General features: G+C 39.9%; 1 protein-coding gene across 1 annotated transcript in view; it reads right to left on the bottom strand.

The window, feature by feature from the left end:
• Nucleotides 1-23,821, bottom strand: part of Sult1c2 (sulfotransferase family 1C member 2) — a gene marked incomplete in the record, with an annotated part of 49,914 nt that extends 26,093 nt beyond the window's left edge. The window contains 10 exon segments of the mRNA NM_133547.5: nt 1-1,867; nt 3,485-3,665; nt 3,800-3,894; nt 4,326-4,452; nt 7,918-8,015; nt 13,832-13,957; nt 14,309-14,486; nt 17,308-17,424; nt 18,007-18,080; nt 23,791-23,821. Coding sequence (NP_598231.4) covers nt 1,755-1,867; nt 3,485-3,665; nt 3,800-3,894; nt 4,326-4,452; nt 7,918-8,015; nt 13,832-13,957; nt 14,309-14,459 — 891 coding nt within the window.
• Between the last annotated feature and the right edge of the window lie 797 nt (nt 23,822-24,618).

Below are 24,618 nucleotides of genomic sequence, written 5' to 3'. Positions count from 1 at the left end.
TACAAGCAAGACAAAGCCAGTAGAGGCTTAAGTTCATCACCAACAAGTTTCAACAATTTACCCCAAATTTACTGTTAACAGTACCTGGCTGAAGACACAAGCTGCGCCTTAAATACGCTGGAGCGACTCTGGGATGTTATGAACTTATCCTTGAAAGGAAGAAGGTATACGAACTTCTATTTGGTTTGGATTGTAAGAACAGACAAATTACTTACAGAAACTGAATTACTTCAATACACATGTGAAGACATAGAAGAAAACAATAAAAATTTACAATCCAATCAGCATATAAACATCTTTTATATCATAGAAGTTGTCAATTATCTATGCACATATAGTTAGATTTTAGTAGTAACCAAACAGTTGCTTCTAAGTTCAACAAAATTACAGATGTTTTTCAGCATTTTATAGCCACATCGTTGGGAATGGGTTGTTGAGCTTCCTTTCACTTTAATGAGTATCTGGGATAAGCAAGTTATAAAGACAAAAGCTTTATTTTAGCTTTTGCTTTTGGAATTTACATTCCATGGTCAGATGGACAGAATATCATCATGGAATTAAATGACAGAGCAAAACTGCCCACCTCATATTATTGAATTTTTCATGGCCAAGAAACAAGGGAAAGAAAAAGCAAGGGCCAGGAGCACTCATTCTCTTCTAGGTCACAGTCCAGTTTCGTAGCTTCCACCCACTAAGTTCTACCACACATTCTAATGGCTCTTGCTGGCACTAACACATGCTGTGCCCACGTCCTCGACATTTAGGAGAAAGTGTACATTTGAGTGATTGAAAGGAAATGTCATTCTAGCTCATGCTAGGTACCCTGAGCTCACATATATATCCTGCTCATGCCACAGGCTGCTCCTGCTGATCTCAGCTTAGCAGTGCTGACGTCTGCAACTAAAGTGACAGGGTAAGTGCTGAGACCCAAAACATGTTTGCCTTTCTGTCTTCTGAGCCATCATTCAGTCGTGCAACATGCTGTATTCTCCATTTTGCCTGGTTACTGGGAGTAAAAGGATGCCCAAGACATGGAGCGAGTGGGAGGTGGAAGGAAGTATGCTGGCAAGCAAATGCAGATGGACTCTGCTAAAGTGGGCAAAAGTACAAGCTGTTCCTCAGAAGCGATGACAGGAGATCAAAACTCAACTGGCTCCACACTGAGCATCAAGCCTCCATTCTGCTCTTGTCCAGACACAATTTGTGCTTCCAAAGGCCACCTTCATGTCTTCTGTCTGTTTCCTTTATGACCTAGAAATAGGATTCCCTTTACTAAGACTTGGATTTCTGACATCTCCTTGAAGTTCTTCCCTCACTTTCCTCCCACAGAACCTGCTCCCTTAAACACATTGCAACAAGTTGCAACATGTTGACTCTTCCCGTTGTAATCAGGCAAAACAGACTGAACAGGAAGGACTTTAGGATTTCATGTACTTTAATTTAGATGATCACTATTGATGTGTGTTTCAGAGTTAGTATCCTGGTTATACCTTCTAGAAGAATGTCATCATAAAATGTATACTACTAGAGTTTTATTTATGTGTTTATTTACTAGCTCGTTAAGCTGTGTTACTGATTTGTACTGAAGAGTGGAGGAAGTATATACTAAACATGATGCTTTTATGAATGGTGATGTGATGTTAGTTATCACAGAGTAGGAGCCACAATCCTTGGCCTTTACAGGTTGCTTTCAGAGCTTCCTTTGGCTGAATTGAGGCTTGCAGACAGACTCCTGTCTTAGATGTCCTTCTTGATCAGAGTTCCATGCAGAAGTTTAGAGAGGTTCCGTCCATCTTTTGCTTATAGATTTCATCAAACCTGTCATTCTGAGCTACAGTAAAGTGGTTTTTCCAATCACCCACAGTTCCTGAAATACAAAGCCCAGACAAGAACATCAGTCTCTGATTGACAGACTTTGTGTCCCTGACTGGAGGGTGGAGGGACCACAATGGAGCTGTCATAACAGGAATCTAATTCCACATCACCTTACTTCTCCTGTCTGAAAAGGACCCCTATTTGTCTTTGGGAGGGGCACCAGCTTCTAAATTAAGTGGTTGATTAATTCAAGGTGATCTGGCTTACATATACTAGATAGTCATAGTTATAAAAATGAACAAATAGTAGACATATAATCATACCAGAGGAGCTTAAAATGTTATAATGGCCAAAGACCCTGGACATAATAAAATACATATTGTGATATTCCATCTATACATGATCTAAAAGCAAGCTAAATCAACCTATAGTGAAAAATGAGAACATTTTTCTCTGTAGGAAGTGACTGCAGGCAAAAGATATCACACGAAATTGCTTAAGGTGATGAAATTCATTGCTTCTTTGATTCAGATGCTAATTGAATAGTTTTATTTGTTTAGAAAATTTATTGAAGTGTAGAGTTAATTTCTGTGAATTGATTTTATGAAGAGTACATCTTTGGAATTCCTATGATTCTTGTGGAAATTATGCAATTTGATGAACAAAAATGTTCATTGTAGCATTGATCCTATAATGTAAACATAGTATTTATAGTTTCTAAAATTAGAGAAATGATTGGAAAAGTAATAGTATGTCTATAACACATGTACAAACATGTACAAACAGTGATGTTTGAGATCTGTGTTTCTTTCTCTGGAGAGATAGCTCTTATTCATTATATACAAAAGTGTATAATATAACCACAGTTTATATTGTAATTAACAGATTAATGTCATGGTATCTGTATTTGTGTTTTTATGGCCAAAGCAAGCAAAGAAACAAACGCAAGTGAATCCAAAGAAGAGTGGTCATGGATGGGCTGGGAAAAAGCTACTTGTCAAATTCTCACCAGGGATTAATAAAGAAAAGAGATAGAACAGTTTGATTTGTTTCAGGGCCTGAACACTTGGTATACTGCAAGAGGAGTGAAATGAATTAATTCATGTGCTAAAAGGAAGACAAAAGATGTTCTGGAGAAATGTGTAAACCTCAGTGCTGGTTGCACTGCTGTGGGAAAAAAATGCATGTGTCAATGAGACAGTGGGATGGGTTTCATTCTGTACCTAACATTTGGAAAGTGGGTTTACTGAGGATCTGTATGAAATCATCAAACTATTGAGTTTTAAAAAGTTATTGAGTATACTAACTTTAAAAAAAAACGTTTTCCTCTTAAAAGTGAATCATGAGGGACAATCAGATTTTTTTTTCTTTCAAAATCTAGGAAGCATTAAGAGCCTGGGTTTCAGTAATACATGCTGAAAGTCCTGAAAGTGTCATGAGTCATGATTTGGAGACAGAATCAAACTAGATGTCAGCTCTGATGAGTCTAACCGCAGGCAGGGATCCCAAGGAGGTGTGCACCAAGGGTAGCTCTGGTCTTAGTTATCTGTAAGACTTGCTTTGTAGAGCTTCTTGTACACTAGGAACAAATCTCTAGCTTTCTTAGAATCACAATATGTGGATTGGAGAGGGACTGGCTCAGAATTAGAGATAAATAAGCCCCACAGACCTTTTCTCATGAAAGGGGAAATGGACTGGTCCAGGACAGACTTGGGGACTGTAGAACGATTTGTCATAGGATTCTCTTTCATTTTCTCAAACAATGTCTCCAGGACTATTTTATCCACGACCTCTTCATCCAAATTCTTGCCCATGAACTGCATTACCTTCTGGATTTCACGCTTTGGGTCCTGTGAGTGAGGGTAGCATTGAGTTGGACTGGAAAAGAGTTTTCACACTATCACATTTTTCCAGACATCCCTGTCAGAACCACATTCCTAAAGCAGTTTCCCTGTCCCTGGAGCTGAAGCAGTGATTTACTTACCCTCTTCATATCTTCATAGAAGAGAAAGAGAATCTGGTATCTGTCTCGAATTTCCCACCATCCTTTCACATGGTCAAACCAAGATCCCCAACTTACTGTGAAAAACAAGAATTGTTTTCATGGACACAAACCTTCCAAGTCAGGAAAGTTTGACTTTCCTTTTTCTTTCTTTCTTTTTTTCTTTTTTCTGGCTTCAGGTACATCAGAGAAGAAAAAATTCTCTATTAGATATTTCCAGGGTCACTGAGCTGCTCAATTCTGAGGTCACGTAGTTTCTATCAGTATTGGAGGTTTTGCTTTAATATGAGAATTAAAGTGGCTTCATGTTGATTATGCACAATCACTTGCACCCTCATATTATAACAGGGTCACACAGGCTGAGGAAAGTTTATAGGCCAGGAATCCCTGAATAAAGGCCTTTAAATAGGAGGCACAGGAAACTCTGGGGGATCAACTGTCAGGGGTTGTTCTCTCAGCTCAGCCTAATCGGGGTAAAACCACAGAGGGACAATGCATTTTTATTTACCTTTTCCATTGATGAAGGTTTCAAAATACTCATTCCAGGTGCCTGGATCGGGGAGCACCTGGCTCATCCTGTAGAAGTGGTAGTAGGAAACCATGCAGTCTTTGGCATTTCGAGCCACATAAAGGAACTTTGGAGAAGAAGAGAGGTGAGTTAAAGGAACATGAACATGAAAAGTTCTGGGTTCTCACTCTGGCTGAGTCCTCTTGGGGAATGCTCAACTCTCCTGCCCTGGCACCAAGACTCAGCCTAGAGCAATGTCACCAATTATGGTACTCCCAGCCCAGCCCTAACTCATTGAAATTTATCTCAGTTCTTGATTTCCCTTTTGTTATCAGGGGCAAACTCTTCCTCTAGATACTCTGAATCAACTACAGAGCCACTGAGCCTTCCAGAAACCTCAGCCTGATTTCTGGGAAAGCAATCACTCCACCTGGTGTTTCGATGTGGAGCAGCACCATGGATCCTACTTGCTATGAGCACAAACTTTCTTCCATGATGGTCACTTTCAAAACTGTGTGTTTCTACACAGAATAAACAAATGCCAGGTGTGTTTGAATAAGGACCCTTTTGGGAGACATTTTCACCTTGCTAGAGATCTAACCCATGTTTCCTCCAAATCCAAATGCTTCTGCGCTCCAATGGAAAGAATTTTCTAAAGTTTCAGGTTATTTATTTATTTATTTATTTATTTATTTATTGATTGATTGATTGATTGATTGATTGATTGATTCTTGCACTTTGTACTCAGGTTGTCTTTCACCTCAGTATTGACTGACGTTTTATGAATTTCTTCTTTCCTTTTCATGGATGTGGCTTCCAGTCACAACACAGGACTCTCACCTTTCCTCAGTCCTCATTCATCCCCTTTCCAAGTTCTTACATTTCTCTATCCAGATGCACACAGTCTGAGAGTTAGGCTACTTCTGGTTCTTAACATTCAGTGTTTTATATATAAATCATTAAATATGCATAATATTTATAATGTATATGATATATAATATATATGTGTATATACAATTATAAAACACCATTTCTTTATTTGATGATTTGACTCAAAGTCACACCTTCTTTCCTTATGTCATTTATGATACAATGATCTATTTTATACAGCATTAACATTTTTTTAATTTTTGCATACAACAGGTTTGTCAGAAGTTTTTGGGGGCCAACTCTGACTCTTCTTTGGCAGACACCCTTATGAAGCTCTCTTCCCTTATGTATGTTGTGTGTATGTATGTATGTATGTATGTATGTATGTATGTATGTATGTTGCAATGTATGATCATGATCACAGTGGTAATCTGGGGGTCTGCGCTGAGATGACTCTTCAGAAAAGATCATGTGTATTTCTGTTGAGTATACTCTTGTTTTTGGTACTGGGGTCATCTTAGCTGACTTGTATGAGCTTGTAGTGTCCTGAACAGGGCAAAAAGCGGGAATTAATCTTTAAAACCTTTGAGGGGTGACAAAAGACTATCCAGAAACTACCCATGGTCTCCTTTACGACCCACAATGTACATTATATTGGTAAATTGCCTTCTGTTGTTTGAACTCACTGACAAGCTGTTTCCAGAAGTTGGGTTACTCTACACACATTTCAACACCAAGCATGTAGTTCTAAGTGTTCTCCAAGATCCCTTATCTGGGGAGAGACTATTCCACTAACTCTGTTACAAGGAGGGGAGAGAACAGTAAATTGCTTCTGTTACTGAGATCATCTGGAAGTTGAACTATTTCCTACAGGTGTAACTTTGTTTAGCCCACTGGGAAAGAGATGCTAGATCAGCTCTTGGAAACCTTAGCCATAGAGAGAAACCTCAGTGTGAAACTCCAGCTGATGCTTAAACTTCCTCAGTTTCTTGAAAATGGTGTGAGCACAGGATCTCCTGATGTTATCTCTTTCCTACCAGTCCTTTACTTGGAGGAATACTCTGCTCAGCCTGGGTATTTTATGAGTAAACTGACTGGCTATCCCAATGGAGATTCATCAGTAGTTTTTGCTAGATGTTTGTGAGTCCTCCCCTTGTAATATTATCTTTCTACTGTGATTTGTTCCTTGACCTGGAAGCCGTGCCCAGGGACACACTATGCTCTGCCTGGGAATCTCAGTGCTGGGAACACAAAGTGTCAGATTCAAGAGGGCTTGTCCAGGCAATTTCTGCTTGAGGACCTGATTTGTTGTTTGTCTGTCTGTCTATCTCTCTAACTCCATCCTTTCATCTGCAGGCTGCTTGCTATTTATTTTTCTTTGGCTTGTTTTATATACTTAATAACCTCACTCATTCAAAACTGAAAATATACCCATTGAAGACTATTCTCTGTACCACAGAGCTCAACTCCTCCACCTACATATACATTGAAGATGATGACCCATGATACCAAAGCCTCATTCTCTTATCTCCTTGTGTATGTTCTGTTTCAATCCCTGTGCAAACATTAAAGCTAATGTTGCTGAATTATCCAGGGGATCAAATACCACTGCACAGGTCCATGATAATTCTGCTTTTCTTAATTTTATTTCAGTTTTATTTTTTGTAACTTGGGAATTTCCTCAGCTTATTTGATCTCAGATAATATCAAGAGGTATTCCTCAGTGATTTCATGATAGCTGGTCCCAGTAATGCCAGGAATAGAATTGGCATTCCTCACCCACCTTTACAGACAATACACAGTCATTTGATTTTAGGAGCTCCAACAATATTTCTGCTATCTAGAAATACTTTAGTCCTTTCAAAACAATCCTTAAAGCTTAAATTATGCGATGGTTTTATTTATATTGATGCGTTGCCTGCTTCTATGATCATGACCCATGTGCAAGCAGTACCCATCCAAACCAGAAGAGGGCATCATATCCCCTAGTACTGAAGTTTCAGACAGTTGTGAGCTAATATCTGAACCTCTGTCCTCTGGAAGAACAGTCAATGCTCTTAAGCACTGAGCCCATTTCTCCAGTCCCTTTTTATCTTTCTTTCACTATTTCCATTTAAAAAAGAAAAAGATTATTCTTAGAAAAGCCATTGCCTCATCCTTGAATCTCAGCTCCACTCACTGCACGATTACTGTACCCTTGGCATACTCCTTGGTATACCCATGGTATACTCCTACCATGGTCCAACACCCTCAATGTGTCAGGAACACAATAGACAAGACATTGGGACACATGACATAATCCTAGAAAGAGTGACAGCAGCCTGGAGGCTTCTGAGGCTCCATCCAAGCCTCCTTTGCAGCTCCACTGGGATTTACCCTTTGAACATCAGTCCTTTGCACTTGATCTGCTCAGTCTTCTTTGTGCTCCACTCCATAAGCCCTCCTATAGCCTACAGCCTATGGTTCCAGTTCCCCACTCCCAGTCTGCTTCACTGAAGAACACATGATCCCCAGTACCTCAGTCTGCCCTCGGCCTTCACATCACATTTGAAAGCCTCTGGGGAACCACTCTACTAAATCTAGCATGGTGTTTGACTTTACTGCACAGTATGAGGTCTCAGAGGTACAGCGTACTGCTAAGGAAGCTATACTCACTCAGGCTGTGAGGCCTGAGGCCCTGGGCTCCCTGCTCCAGTCCGGATAGGAACTGCTACTGTCTTACCTTACAGTTGTTTGTCCAGAAAGACGGTGGCAGCAGCTGAGTGGGAAGATGGGTCCTTAATATCCTTGGAGCTGGCATCGCATTGGCTTTGTCCACACCTGTAACACAATTCAGGAGATGATTGCACAGTCTGCTCAGCACATGAGAACATCCACTCCAGGCTGCCCACTCTCTCCCTACTTATTCAATATAGTTCTTGAAGTTCTAGCCAGAGCAATCAGACAACAAAAGGAGATCAAGGGGATACAGATCAGAAAAGAAGAAGTCAAAATATCACTATTTGCAGATGATATAATAGTTTATTTAAGTGATCCCAAAAGTTCCACCAGAGAACTACTAAAGCTGATAAACAACTTCAGCAAAGTGGCTGGGTATAAAATTAACTCAAATAAATCAGTAGCCTTCCTCTACACAAAAGAGAAACAAGCTGAGAAAGAAATTAGGGAAACGACACCCTTCATAATAGACCCAAATAATATAAAGTACCTCGGTGTGACTTTAACCAAGCAGGTAAAAGATTTGTACAATAAGAACTTCAAGACACTGAAGAAAGAAATTGAAGAAGACCTCAGAAGATGGAAAGATCTCCCATGCTCATGGATTGGCAGGATTAATATTGTAAAAATGGCCATTTTACCAAAAGTGATCTACAGATTCAATGCAATCCCCATCAAAATACCAATCCAATTCTTCAAAGAGTTAGACAGAACAATATGCAAATTCATCTGGGATAACAAAAAACCCAGGATAGCTAAAACTATCCTCAACAATAAAAGGACTTCAGGGGGAATCACTGTCCCTGAACTCAAGCAGTATTACAGAGCAATAGTGATAAAAACTGCATGGTATTGGTACAGAGACAGACAGATAGAACAATGGAACAGAATTGAAGACCCAGAAATGAACAAACACACCTATGGGCACTTGATTTTTGACAAAGGAGCCAAAAACATCAAGTGGAAAAAAGACAGCATTTTCAGCAAATGGTGCTGCTTCAACTAGAGGTCAACATGTAGAAGAATGCAGATCGATCCATGCTTATCACCCTGTACAAAGCTTAAGTCCAAGTGGATCAAGGACCTCCACATCAAACCAGACACACTCAAACTAATAGAAGAAAAACTAGGGAAGCATCTGGAACACATGGGCACTGGAAAAAATTTCCTTAACAAAACACCAATGGCTCTAAGATCAAGAATCGACAAATGGGATCTCATAAAACTGCAAAGCTTCTCTAAGGCAAAGGACACTGTGGTTAGGACAAAACGGCAACCAACAGATTGGGAAAAGATCTTTACCAATCCTACAACAGATAGAGGCCTTATATCCAAAATATACAAAGAACTCAAGAAGTTAGACCGCAGGGAAACAAATAACCCTATTAAAAAATGGGGTTCAGAGCTAAACAAAGAATTCACAGCTGAGGAATGCCGAATGGCAAAGAAACACCTAAAGAAATGTTCAACATCTTTAGTCATAAGGGAAATGCAAATCAAAACAACCATGAGATTTCACCTCACACCAGTGCGATTGGCTAAGATCAAAAACTCAGGTGACAGCAGATGCTGGCGAGGATGTGGAGAAAGAGGAACACTCCTCCATTGTTGGTGGGATTGCAAACTGGTAAAACCATTCTGGAAATCAGTCTGGAGGTTCCTCAGAAAATTGGACATTGAACTGCCTGAGGATCCAGCTATACCTCTCTTGGGCATATACCCAAAAGATGCCTCAACATATAAAAGAGACACGTGCTCCACTATGTTCATCGCAGCCTTATTTATAATAGCCAGAAAAATGAAAGAACCCAGATGCCCTTCAACAGAGGAATGGATACAGAAAATGTGGTACATCTACACAATGGAATATTACTCAGCTATCAAAAACAACGAGTTTATGAAATTCGTAGGCAAATGGTTGGAACTGGAAAATATCATCCTGAGTGAGCTAACCCAATCACAGAAAGACATACATGGTATGCACTCATTGATAAGTGGCTATTAGCCCAAATGCTTGAATTACCCTAGATCCCTAGAACAAACGAAACTCAAGACGGATGATCAAAATGTGAATGCTTCACTCCTTCTTTAAATGAGGAAAAAGAATACCCTTGGCAGGGAAGGGAGAGGCAACGATTAAAACAGAGACTGAAGGAACACCCATTCAGAGCCTGTCCCACATGTGGCCCATACATATACAGCCACCCAATTAGACAAGATGGATGAAGCAAAGAAGTGCAGACCGACAGGAGCCGGATGTAGATCGCTCCTGAGAGACACAGCCAGAATACAGCAAATACAGAGGCGAATGCCAGCAGCAAACCACTGAACTGAGAATAGGTCCCCTATTGAAGGAATCAGAGAAAGAACTGGAAGAGCTTGAAGGGGCTCGAGACCCCAAAAGTACAACAATGCCAAGCAACCAGAGCTTCCAGGGACTAAGCCACTACCTAAAGACTATACATGGACTGACCCTGGACTCTGACCCCATAGGTAGCAATGAATATCCTAGTAAGAGCACCAGTGGAAGGGGAAACCCTGGGTCCTGCTAAGACTGAACCCCCAGTGAACTAGTCTATGGGGGGAGGGCGGCAATGGGGGGAGGGTTGGGAGGGGAACACCCATAAGGAAGGGGAGGGGGGAGGGGGATGATTGCCCGGAAACCGGGAAAGGGAATAACACTCGAAATGTATATAAGAAATACACAAGTTAATAAAAAAAAAAAAAAGGGATTCAGAGCTAAACAAAGAATTCACAGCTGAGGAATGCCGAATGGCTGAGAAACACCTAAAGAAATGTTCAACATCTTTAGTCATAAGGGAAATGCAAATCAAAACAACCCTGAGATTTCACCTCACACCAGTGAGAATGGCTAAGATCAAAAACTCAGGTGACAGCAGATGCTGGCGAGGATGTGGAGAAAGAGGAACACTCCTCCATTGTTGGTGGGATTGCATACTGGTACAACCATTCTGGAAATCAGTCTGGAGGATCCTCAGAAAATTGGACATTGAACTGCCTGAGGATCCAGCTATACCTCTCTTGGGCATATACCCAAAAGATGCTGCCCCAACATATAAAACAGACACGTGCTCCACTATGTTCATTGCAGCCTTATTTATAATAGTCAGAAGCTGGAAAGAACCCAGATGCCCTTCAACAGAGGAATGGATACAGAAAATGTGGTACATCTACACAATGGAATATTACTCAGCTATCAAAAACAACGAGTTTATGAAATTCGTAGGCAAATGGTTGGAACTGGAAAATATCCTGAGTGAGCTAACCCAATCACAGAAAGACATACATGGTATGCACTCATTGATAAGTGGCTATTAGCCCAAATGCTTGAATTACCCTAGATGCCTAGAACAAATGAAACTCAAGACGGATGATCAAAATGTGAATGCTTCACTCCTTCTTTAAAAGGGGAACAAGAATACCCTTGGCAGGGAAGAGAGAGGCAAAGATTAAAACAGAGACTGAAGGAACACCCATTCAGAGCCTGCCCCACATGTGGCCCATACATATACAGCCACCCAATTAGACAAGATGGATGAAGCACAGAAGTGCAGGCTGACAGGAGCCGGATGTAGATCGCTCCTGAGAGACACAGCCAGAAAAAAAAAAAAAGAAAATTTAGATGCCCAAACTACCAGACCCAAGGAGAACAGAAAGCACTAATGACAACACATCCCACACCTGTGTAGCATGTTCAACTTCAATAGATGTGTCCCACACACATCACTGGAGTTCTACATTCCTACCCTGGGATTATTCCTCCTCCTCCTCCTCCTCCTTCTTCTCCTCCTCCTCCTCCTCCTCCTCCTCCTCCTTTTGCTTCTGTATAGGAATTAGTCAGCCTGAGTTCATGAAACCCCCCAATTTCTCTGAGACCTATAAGAATGGACTTCCCACATTTTACCATGTTGCTTGGATTCTCATCAGTGCCCTTTCATGCTGCTGTCTATCTGTATGACCATGGGGTTAACAATTCTCCTAACAAGACTTACATCTCTAAGGAAACTCCTCTTAGTGTCCCTCTCAGCACCCAAACCTGAAGTCTCTTATTGGAACCTCAAGGAATTCACTCTATCATTTTGAGGATAATGACCTGGAAGCCAAGAATAACCAAATTTGTCCTTTTGAGCCAGAGCTGATCAGAAACAGTGAGCAGACTCTTTTCACCTCCCTTCCTGTCATATCAAAAACATCTCTCTGGTTCTGTGCAGTGATGTTTCTTCTATTACATCCTTTCTGATACATGGTTTGTGATGTTTGCACTTCTATTTACAACTCTTGTAGGGACTTTCTCTGTGAATCTTTGAGATAAACTGGAGTAAGATGAAATAAAGATATTGCAGACTGTCCCTAAGGTCTTTCCTTTAATCTAGCAATCAGGCTCTTCAAATAATGGCAGTGGAGAGGTTAGAGGATTAGTCCTGCATTGCTTCAAAGATTGCATGAAATCATTCTGTTAGGCGGCACATTTGAATCTGGACTGTGATTCCCAGAAAATGATAAAGATTCTCTTATATGAATAATCGGAAAACCTGTCAAACAAGGAACAGAGATACTTTTAAAAAACTAGAATTGTGACTGATAATAAGTGGCATTTAACTATAAACATACCGCGGGAGGGCATGGTGTAAACTTACGTTCCACCTTACTTCTATGATATGAGGTCTAGAAGGTAACAAGGTATAATGCTTACTTTCCATTGTCAACTTGACTGGACTATGAACTGTATCTCTGGGTGTGTATATCCATAATGCGGTTTCCAGAAAGGTTCACCCACAGATTGGCAGCCCAATGGGAAATTAAACTAAATAGAAAAAAGGTGAGCAACACATTAGCATCTGTCTCTGCTTCTAACTATAGACTAATTGTGATGAGCTTCATGACAGATTCATAATGTGTCCTGAAATTTGAACATCAAGCTTAAAAGCCCTAAAATGCTGCAAACAAAGCTTCACAGACAATTCTGGGGAAAATTTGGAAGAGCGCAGTGCCAAAAGAGTAGAGAATGGAGGCCCACTCATGAGGTTGCAGAACTGCTCTATGGAGAGATGGGCTGGAGGTTATTATATTATATTTTGGTGAAGAGTCTGGCCACATATTGCTCTTGAACTAAGAACTTGAGTAAGGTTGATTTCACAACAATAAGGGATTATGTTTAGCAAGGAAATCTCAAGACTAGAAACTATGTATGAAAAGAAAAATGTTCAGTTAACGTCACGGGAAAAATAGCTTTTTAATTGAACAAAGTAATTGCCTCCTCGTGTGTGTGTGTGTGTGTGTGTGTGTGTGTGTGTGTGTGCATATGTATGTATGTGCATGTGTATGTGTGTGTATTAATATGCCTGTGTATGTGTGTGCATGTGTGTGTATGTTTGTGTGCATATATATATGTGTATGTGTGTATATGTGTGTATGTGTGTGTGCATGCGTGTGTTTGTGTGCGTGTGTGTGTGTTTTGAATCATAAGACACTGTCCAGAAACCACTTGGTTATGAAAGGTAAAGTACTGAAAGCAGATGGCTGTGAGCTGCTGATGAGTAGAGTTCTGTTCCTTCCTCTATTCTGCAGTTACACATGACCAGAGCAAAGGTATAATGAGAACATTAGGCAGAATTTTGCCTTCATATGCATCTATCTTCCTTGCTGATTCACATTTGGTAGAAATACAGAAAAAAATGGATCTGGAAGGGGTGGCATATACACTTAACCCAACACTCAGGAGGCAGAAGAGGAAAATCTCAGTGAGCTCAAGGCCAGCCTAATATACAGCATGATGCTGTTCCAAATAGCAACTAGGGGGAGGGAGAGAGACAGGATAGGAAAGAAAAAGAGAAGATGAAGGGACAAGGACAGAGATTAGACAGGAGAGGAACATATATGGAATCAGGGTCTCTTACCTGATGGTTGGGGTGGCCGAGCCCACTCAATAAAAGGGTGTCGGTGTTGAATGATGGTCCTCTGGCACTTCTCTACATCCCCATTCTGCTCAATCATGTCGACAATTTCTTGAATCCATGTTGTCCCTGGGAAGACCATAAAGATTGAGTTAGAAGATTATTCTTCAAACATACTAATGAACGGGTGTGGATGCAGATGTTGGCTTTACCTTCTGTTCTAACCAGGATCTTGTTAGCTATAGAAGAAATACTTTGGATCTCTGGGAAAGGTAAAAGAGTAGAGACAAATCTCACCTCTTCCCAAGAAAAATGAATGGTACAAGAGACTAAGCTTCAAGATCCCAGGGATAAGACATGTGAAGTAGCACCCATTGTGGGACAAAAAGAGCCAGCTTCTCATTGTAGGTAGTTCTAACTTAGGTGAGAAGTTCAGATAGCTCAGAGGATGAGGCTGGGGCTACTACTCTACCAGGTTACCTGATTTAGGGTAAGTACAGATGAGGAGGTCATCTGGCTTCGCCTTGAAGGTCTGAATCTGACTCCAGTTGTCGACAGTTGGAGCCTGCAGTGGGATCCCTGCGACCTCTTTCAGTTTTGTCTGTCTGCTCAATTCTGGGGCCAGGGCCATGATGTCTCAGGGAAGAAGGTTTAGTCCCTGTGAGAAAAGATCAGAATGGAATTCTTAAAGTACTGTGATAAAGCATACACAACATGAAAATGACTCTTAAGTATCATAAGTGGATGGCTCAGTGGCATTAATAATATTCCTGCTGTTCTTTGTCTACCATCACCTTGAATCTCCTGAAAACATTTTACTTTTCTAGATGGAAGCTAGGAGCCCACTGCTGCTAAATCTCAGTGCCTGGCTACCACTATTTTCCTTTTTATCTCCTTAAACTCTAGATGCTTTAGACTAAGTTCATTTTGTCCTCTTGTGAATAGCTAATTTATTTAGTTGAATATTCTTAAGGATCGGCTGTATTGTGGCATGTCATCAGAATTTCTTCCCAATTAATGCTAACTTTTATTGCATGCCTGCTTGTAGTGTGGTTTGTTTATCCATTTCTTTGTCCATGGGCACTTGGAGTGCCTCCTTTCAACTATTGTACAATAAAAAATGTACAAATATCTAAGCTTCTACATTCATATTTTTGGGTTCATAACTCAATGCAGATATGCCATATAGTATGTTCTCATTTTTGAGAAATTGTCATAGAACTTTCCTACAGTGGCTGTATCATTTAAGAAGTCTACCAGTAGTATATAGTACTCTCTAATCACTGACATGTATCTCCCTTAAATCTCCATCCCAATAGATTTGTTTTGCTTTTCCTTCATGACTACTAATGAATATCTTCTCATGCACTTACAGTCTACTTTATGTCTTTTTTTTTCAGAAAGAGACACATTGTTCCACTGTTTGTTGTTGGTTGCTATACCTAGAAACTTACAAATATATGAATAGAAGGGATGAATGATCTTCTAATACTCAAGAGCAAGTGGCTATTTGAGTTTCAAAGCACATCTATCACTGCTGCTCAGAGGGATAGCAAGGTAATGTTCAGTGACTGCTACAATAGTGAGCACCACTATTTTATTTATTATAAGCAACTTGTTTTTAGTTCTTATATAATTTGAGGCCTAGAACATTAGAGGGAAAGAATATTTATGGAAAGTGTAACAGTGAATAATTGCTAGTAATTGTGTAAAGAAAACTACAATGAGTGAGAGAAACAAAGACTGTCCAGGCTGGCCAGACCAAATATCAGGATGACAGGTTCCCAGAGAAAGCTGAGTTCTCTGGAATGGATGCAGTGCTTTTAGAAAATGAAGACCCAGTTGTACTTGAAAACATTTCCAATATAAGCAGCAGCTACAGTTGTAGTATGGCAGAGAGGGTGTACTTCCCATAAAACTCTGAGATGTGATATAATCAGCTTCAGCAGAGGAAGATAAAGTATTGCCATCTCCCCTTTCTTTTCTTTTAAGGTAAGAGTAGATAGGGTCTCTACATATCCCAGGATTGCCCATTGCTCATTCTGTAGCCTTGAATGTACAATCCTCCTGCTCCAGTCTCCTTGGTTCTGAAGTGGCAAGTGTAAGCTCACTCACTTGGTTTGGAGCACTGACATTTCTAACATACCTTCTATGTTAGGTCCTTCCCTAAATTCCCCCTTCACTTTTAATCCACATCACAGGTTTAGCATAAGTAATATTCATTCCTCTAAACATAAGAAGGCTTACAAGATTCTAAATCAATGGTTTGATAAAGACCTCAGCTAGTATCTGTCTACTAATCTCATAAAACTTCTTTAAAAATTGCTTCTAAGTTACAAGTGTCCATGAAATTTAAGATGCCCATGCAATAAGTCCATATTCACAAAGAAAACTAATACAGAAATTGTTATTACTTAATGTATTTTTGTCCTTTTCTTTTTTTTTTCTTTGAGCCAATTGGTAAGATATAATTGCCCACCTAAACATACAAAGCCCAGTACCATCCGTCCCTTAGGAACATTAATAACAATCTGTAAATACACAGAGTGAGATCTTTACATCAGCGTCCATTGTCCTGCCAGCGCTTCTCTCTCTCTCCCTCTCCTCTTCTCTTTCTGTTCCAGTCTCCTCCTCTTCCTTCAAACTTCTCTCCCACCCATCCTTCCTTCTCCAATGACAGGCCTCCTTCTATCCTGTACCTACCCCTCACCTGTATTTTACAAATTCAATGGGGAGAAGTATCTACTGAAGTCACCTGATTCCTGAGTACATGACTAGACAGCTGTTCTTGGGGCAGTGGAGTTAGCATCAAAATACAGATAACTCCAGGGCAAACCACAACATTTATCCCTTTTTGTCCAGGTAAAAAGCCTTTTCACTTATATATAAATTGAGTACAATTATTACCATTCTAAAATTTATAAAGCATATGATATACTCAACACACAGTCCATCACTTGTTTAGTTAAACAGAACATTTAGTTATCCATTCCAGCTTAAGAAAGGCTTAAAATCTATATTATATCTTGGCTAGCTTGTATAGTATAGATAACTATACAAAAAATATGTATTTTCAGAGTTAAACAGCCTGATAGGCTATGAGACTGTAATCAGTCTTCAACCCCACCAGAAATCTTTGAATGACCAAATATCTATTAAGATAGGAAGCCTAATATGGCCTCCAGAACTGAGAGGTTGTAGAGACAAATCTCTACTAGCACATTCCCCTGTTGGCAACATGAGAGCACAAGTCTGCAAGTCTACAGTGTCCTTTTCAAATGTAAATTTAGGTATTCAATATAACAGTTCCCAAACACATTCTCATTTTGAACTCCAATAGAACTTTGGTGGTGGATATGGGAGTTCTCTAAGTATACTGATGATGCAGTTCCCACTACCAGCTCATAGACAAAAGGGAATAGATTTCACGGCCTTTAGAAGCTGAGGATAAATTGGAGGCAGCATCCTCAGTCCTTTACCTGCACAACAGAACAGAAGGCTGATGTTCAGCAGATGAACTGAGGAGGGATGCTTTCCCCTAGCCTCTTGGTGTGCAAAACTTCATTTCACCCAGCCGCTGTAATCTGCTCAAACTTCTGACCAAAAACAGTTAAAACAATCAGTAGGCTATGATGGCAAGCAATATGAGGGAAGCTAGCAGAAAGAGTGTGACTTTGAGGCCAGTCTAGGTTATAGTAATACTGTTTCAAAGCACTAAACCTGTGAGTCTGGAATGCCATGCAACCAAGGGAGCCAATCCAGAGCAAGAGTAAGTTTGATGTGTCGAAGCCTTGAAAATCTCATCCTGACACCAGCAGGAGTAGGACTGTTTTCCTCCTTGCTCTGGGTGTGCATTTCCCGTGCACATAAACCCTATGATCCCCACTTTTGCAACCCTTGAGGTAGTCATGGCAAAATTAGAGATTAACCTTCCTCTTTCCCTGTAAGGATATGTTCAGGAATCAAATAGTCCTCCACAGGTAAAGGAACATTCCCAACATATGAACACCAGCCAGTAATATACCCTCACTATGGAAACTCCTACCTACACACCAAGGTTTATATATACCCCTTAATACCCCCAATAAGAGAGAGCTATTTCACTGAAAACCATCACTAAAGAAGGCTATTTATCCCTTTGCATTCACTCCGACTGACACCCTGTGAAATCCACCTACCAGAATAAACTTTGTTCTTTTCAGTCCTACTCAGTGCACAATGGTACCTGGATACCTCAAGGGCAGAAGCAGACCTAGGCTGGCACAAAACAAAATAAGAATAAAGGAAAAAGTTTGAGTTAATTAATTCATCCTTTGTATTTCTAAACAAAATTGCAAGTATCCCTCTGCCTCTGCCTCTCCCTCTGCCTCTGCCTCTGCCTCTGCCTTTGCCTCTGCCTCTGCCTCTGCCTCTGCCTCTGCCTCTGCCTCTGCCTCTGCCTCTGTCTCTGCCTCTGCCTCTGCCACTGCCTCTGCCTCTGCCTCTGCCTCTGCCTCTGCCTCCAAAATGCTGCGATTCCAGATACGTACTACCACATCTTGTTGCATCATTTTAAATTGCTCAATTTGTGAGCAACAGCAAACTATTTGCATAAACTAATAATGCAATATCATTGGTGAATATGATGGACTGAACTGTGTGCCTCCACATTCACATGTTGAGCTCTAATCTTCTTACTTTAAAATGTGACAGTTTGAGACAGGGCCCTGAAGATGTCATTAAGTTGAGATGAGGCTCCAATTCTATCATACTAGGGTTCTTCTTAGAAGAGATTTAGACATACAGAGAAATACCAAGGGATGTACACAGGGAAAAACATGTGTGGACATAGTAAAAGAAGGCCCCCTGCAAGCAGAGGAAAAGGCCTTGAGAAACCATACTGACAGACACCTGGATCTGGAACTTTTTTGTAGGATTTTTTTTTAAAACTGAGCAGAATAGCATGATCAGTTAAAGCTCAGAGACCTGCTGTTTCATTGAACATTGGAAAATAAAGAAAATTATGCATTTCTCTTAGTGTTTCTTTGTTACTTGACCAAACAAGTAACTGAATTTAAATAAGTTTAAAATTATGACCTTGAGGTAAGGACTGAAAATCTTCAGTTGACAGAGACCAGCTCATTAATAGAGTCTGTGTGGTATAAAGGTAGATTTGAGGGCTGAGTGAGGCCATGGAAGTATGTACAGTGAGTCAGGTGGGGGCTGATGTGTAGTTCTGTAGTAAAGGTTTGCCCAGTGTGCACCATGCCCAGCTTGACAATGTTGGGGAGGAATAGAGGTTTCTGAATGCCTTATCTTACAGTGATACAAAACCCACAGACACCCAGCTGAAATCAGATTCTCAAGTTTGAATGTGTTCCCAGAATTGGAGTTGATGTGTGCACAAACCTCACTTCTGCTGCTGAGCAGAAGCAGAGATCACAGGGGAAGAACTGAAAGCAGCTTCCTGTGCTACTGAGCACCAGTGCCTCGCAGACTGGGTACATCAAATACTGAGAATGACACTTTCTACTTCTGATAACCTCATAGAAGGTCAAGGAGCACACAGGTAGGAATACACCTGCCATCTGACAGCCCACAGCATGCAGGCTAGAAGAGAAAAAGAGTGCTTCCTTGGGCTTCTACTTATAAGTGGTCTCAGCTGTGGTCACTGCTATTTTTAGAGTAAGGCAGATAGACACACAGACTTTCCCAGGCAGGCTCCTTTTCGTCCTCTGAGGCCAGGTCCCTGTGGCCTCCTTTGTGAAACAATCTCTAGTCTTTTCCATACAGTTAACCTTTCATCTTGTTTTCTGAGACAGGTCCTCATACTGTCCTCAAGACACGATTTGAAATCATAACGGTCCTCCACCCTGAGCTGCAAGAGGATCTAAATTTACATTAGAACTTTCCAGATCTTATGCCACAGTGCTATGGTTACTTGCTTATATAAGTAACTTCCCTAAGCAGGAGACCTGGTCCAGTTCCTTTTATAGGCCTAGCTTGAATGGTGTCCAAAGACTTAGATGAAAGAGGGTCCAGTGTGGTGAAGAAAGAGTCATAGCCAGAGCAGTGTTGCTGGCTGACAGGAGGGGAGTCTTTCTGAGGGAAAAGTACAGTATGCACAAAGAGATGGTATTGTGGAAAGGTGTCTGCATGAATTTCTAAGTTGAACACAGCCAATGTTAGCTTCAGATTTTTTTTTCATTATTTTTCTTAGGTTTCTTAAGTCTTAGGATCTTTCTGACTTGAGTTACACCACTTACACATTAGCACCTGTATGTCTGAGAACTAAGAACATACACCAACAAGTTATGCCAAATGTTTTAGATAAGCTGTGTTCTTACCTTCAAACTCTAGTTGTCAGCAATCTAAAAGCTGGACTGCCCAGTGTTCGGTAAGTATAAAGGTACATTTAGAGGAAGGAGGAAAGTATTTCTGGTATAGGGCAAGCACAGATGCTCAAATTCTACTATGCCAAATGTACCCAACCTTTAGCAATCAATCTCAAATGCTCTGCAATCAACGAGATCAGCTAGAGCTTTAATCAACAGAGTCATGACTACAAGAAACAAACTTTGGCATCTGGCCAATGAGGAAGTAAGTCTCACTGTTTAGTGATCACTGGTCTATAAATCTCCACTACCTTAAGTACTTTCAGACTCAAGGCTGTTTAGAGAAATGCACAGAGGCAAACACACTGCTCCTCCCTCTCTAAGACCGCCTGGTTCCCCACTATGTGCAGGCCCTGACTTTGTTTCAGAGTTCCCATGCTACTTGGTCTTCTTCCTCTCCAGTCTGATAGAGTTTAAACTGGGAAAAACAAGAGTATAGCCATGCTTATGTTCAACACGAAAAATAACTCAAAAGCTGACACATTCAGCCTTTTGCTCAAAGCACCCTGTGCCTAGATGAGTGCAGCCCTTATAAAGTTACTCAAACCCGGCACATGAGGCTTACATACATGACCTCATTTACCTTTTAAGACTCGTGATGCTAAGGTGTGCCAAACTAAAAAAATTATTAACCACCAGGATTCACTAAGTAAACTAATTCCCAATCTCCCCTTGACTGTGATAAAAAGAAGCTTAAAACCTGAGTGAGTTTAAAAAGACATTTCAGAACACGAGTCTAAAGAATCTTTGTTTTTCTTCTACCACAAGAGCTAGTCTTAGTTACTTGGGTCCTGTTCTGTTGGCAAGTAAACAGACTTGGGTTCAGTAATGGAGAAACTAAAATACTGGCTACATGGTCTCAGGTACCCAGTGGGACCTTCTTAGAGATTTCTTTTCTATATCTATAAAATGTGAGTCATGCTAATTACCTCCAATCAGTACTGTTAGATTAAAAACATGGAACCAGGGCTGTGAGGTTGGAGTGGGTGGGTAGGAGAGGGAGCATGCTCATAGAAGCAGGGGGAGGAGGTATGGGAGAGAGGGAAAGGGGATAACCTTTGGAATGTAAATACATAAAATATCCAAGAAAAATAAAATTTAAAAAGAAATAGAGAGAGAAAGCAGACCCAACACAGACTAAATAGTTACAAATGCTGGCTTTTTCCCTTTCTTTCCAGAATATATTCATTGATACACACATATGAAGAAAGGACAGAACAAAAGTCTAGACAAAGAAACTATGTATATATTTATTTATACTCACATCATCCCATGATATATATATGTACATATATATATATATATATATATATATATACATACATATATACTTGCATGAAGAAGGCAAATTATGTTCCTTGATGTTGTTCTTGGCTACCTAAGATCAAACTGAGCTTACTAGATATCTTCTGGCAACTTCCAAAGTTGCTTTAGCCAGGAAATTAAAGCTTAACTCATCTTTTGATACTGTAATTCCTCCATGGCTGATATGTCTTCTACCACCTCCTTTCAAAAAAAGAGGTTTTCTTTGTTGACTCGCAAGTCACAATTGCCCTGTAGCAGAAGTCCCTGTGTCCTAGTATCTGTGTGGAGATATCCTACACTGCATGCAACTATTTTCACACTCAATGTGTCACTTTAGACTCTTTATCCCATATCAGAGTGATATTATTAATTGAACAGCTATGTATTGAGGGTGAATATAAAGGAGATAAATCAATAGGTTCTAACAACCTGGCATATGTATTTAGTGAGCATTGATTACAACTGATTCCTTCATGGTCACAGTGATGAACTAAAGTGACACTCACCCCTCCAACAGCTCTATTTACTTCCTCTACCACACAACAAACTGTGGGCCACCAACCAGACGCCAATAAATGAGAGAGCAGAAATGGTATACAGCTTTCGACAGTTGAAACAAGCAGCTATAAGCCAGGGGAAAAGATGGTAAAAGTCCTCAAATATTCAGTCACTCCTGACAGCCCATTGATCAAGTAAGGGGCCTCTAGAAAAGAAAATCTGTAAATATTTATAACCATAACTGCACTAAACACAATTTCATAAAACAAATACTGTCTATTAGATCTAAATCTACAGATTAATCACCACAATGACATTGGATGACTTTAGTACCCAATTATCAAAAACTGAGAGGTTGTCCAGACTCAAACTAAACAGAGAAACATTGGAACTGAATGAAATCATAACGCAAAAGGACAAAATATATCTTATAGCACATCTACCTAAACATTAAAATTATACTTTCTCCTCAACGAGACAAAGAAATCTCTCCAATATTCACCATATATTAGAACAAAAAGCAACTTTCAACAAACACAGGAAAATTGAAATAACTTTCTGCATTCTATCTGAACACAATGAAATATTACAGCTTTGAATGCTTAATGAAAAACTAATCCAGACATCAGTAATCAATAACGTAATGATACATCCAAAAGCCTTGAGCAAACCAAACCCCAAACCAGTAGATGAAAAGAGGTCAAAAGTTAATGAAATGGAAGCAAAAAAGTTTCCAAAGAATCCATTAAATTAAAAGTTATATTTGAATATATTTTGGCAAACTCTATGTTAATCTAAGAAAAGTAAAAAAACTCACAAATAGAAAGCCCTGAATGAAAGCCTAAGTGCATGTGTGTTTTTACAGACCCAAATAATAAAATGAGAAATGAAAAAGGAAATATTATAACATATAAATGTAATTAAGAAAATTATAAGAACCTATTTTAAAAGTCTCTTTTCCACTAATCTGAAATGTCTGAAAGAAACAGATGAATTTCTAGAAACACTTGACATATCAAAATTAAACCAATAAAAAACAAGTGAGCTAAACAGATCCATAAATTAGTGATGAGACTGAAGAAAATAATAAAAATAATATATGTCCCAAATAACCAGTGCCAAAGATCAGATGGACTCACTGCAGAATTTTAGCACAAGTTCAGAGAAGAACTATCCAATTGCTATGGAAACGACTCCACAAAATAGAAAAAGAGTGTATGAGCCAGCAGATATAGAGGACAGCTATAAAATGTTGACTTCTGGAAATGAAACAGCTGGTGCAAGAATCAGAGCTGATGTGGTTACCTGTATAACACCTGTACAAGATCATCAAGCCAATTAATTACCCTGTAGTAGAAAGTCCTGTGTCCTGGTGTCTCTTTGGGGATGTCATACACTGCATGCAACTATTTCACACTTGAAATGGCTTACAAGAATTGGTAAATCCAATCACAGGACCCATGCCCTCTTCTGGCTTCTGTGGACACAGGTAAAGCACTCAAACATAAAAGAAAATTACTCTAAACAACTTCTTTTAAAGAAAAATAACATTTTTCTTGTTAGCCAACATCATTTGAAATTTGCCCTTGTCAATTGAAGAGCCAACAATCCCATTCATCTTTCAAAATGTGTAATCTATTTTCTTACATTTTCGGTTGTTAGCCTAGCCTTTAATGGCTGAGCCATCTCTTCAGCCTAACAGCATATTTTCTATTCAGTGTTTAATGGCATTTCATTTAAAGGACTAAGTAAAGTCAGTGCTATATGCTATCTTTAATTACTTACAGTTAGTGTTTAAGCACAAGCAGTATGGGTCTGTAAGATGTTAAGCAGAACAGATGCACCGTCTTCCTTTTCTGACAGTCTCTTCTGAAGATCCTCCTTCAGACTAGTAAATTCCCTGATCCAAGGTTAACTGGCAGCACAGGAATCCACCCACTTTGACCCCATTCTGGAGACACAAGAACATCTTGGCATGAATGCTGTGGCTTTCTTCAGGAAATCACTCCTCAGTGTTGCCATATTGTATTATGATTAATAAGTTTACTTTTGATAGTATTGGCCACATATATGTTTTAAATCAGGGTTGGACTTTTGTCCTCTAGAGGAAAGAGCATGCAGGCTGAATTAATTCTCAATGTGGGAGGAAAGTGACAGAAACATTCTTCTTGAGGGCCTCTGTTCAAGGGAAGGAGGACAGTGCACTACACTTATGTCTTTTGAGACTTTAGGGGGATATTGGTGATGGCTAGTAGCTTCTGGAAACATGTTCTAGTTAGAAAGCCAAAAGGTTCTATGAACAGGTAATAGGAGGCTTTGAATTCTATAAAAAGATGGAAAGAAATACTGATATTGTTCTAGTAACTAGTGATGATGGCCATTTACTCATTAAATATTGGTTGATTACTAGGAACTGTATCAGACATGGAGGAGTGTGCAAAGAAAGAAGTGTTAAAAATCTTAAGATTTTTAAAACTTGGTACTGCATGTGTTGTTACTGCTCTCAAAATCTTAAGAGAAATGGCCCAAAACTCCTGGGTTGAGTATATAGCCCTATCTCCTGCTTCTGTAAAAGACAGTGGAATTCTGGAGACAGGTAAGATAAAAGAATGT

The sequence above is a fragment of the Rattus norvegicus genome, chromosome 9, assembly GCF_036323735.1.
Source record: "Rattus norvegicus strain BN/NHsdMcwi chromosome 9, GRCr8, whole genome shotgun sequence".
Taxonomy (NCBI): Eukaryota; Metazoa; Chordata; class Mammalia; order Rodentia; family Muridae; genus Rattus; species Rattus norvegicus.
This window is presented reverse-complemented; position numbering and strand designations above follow the sequence as displayed.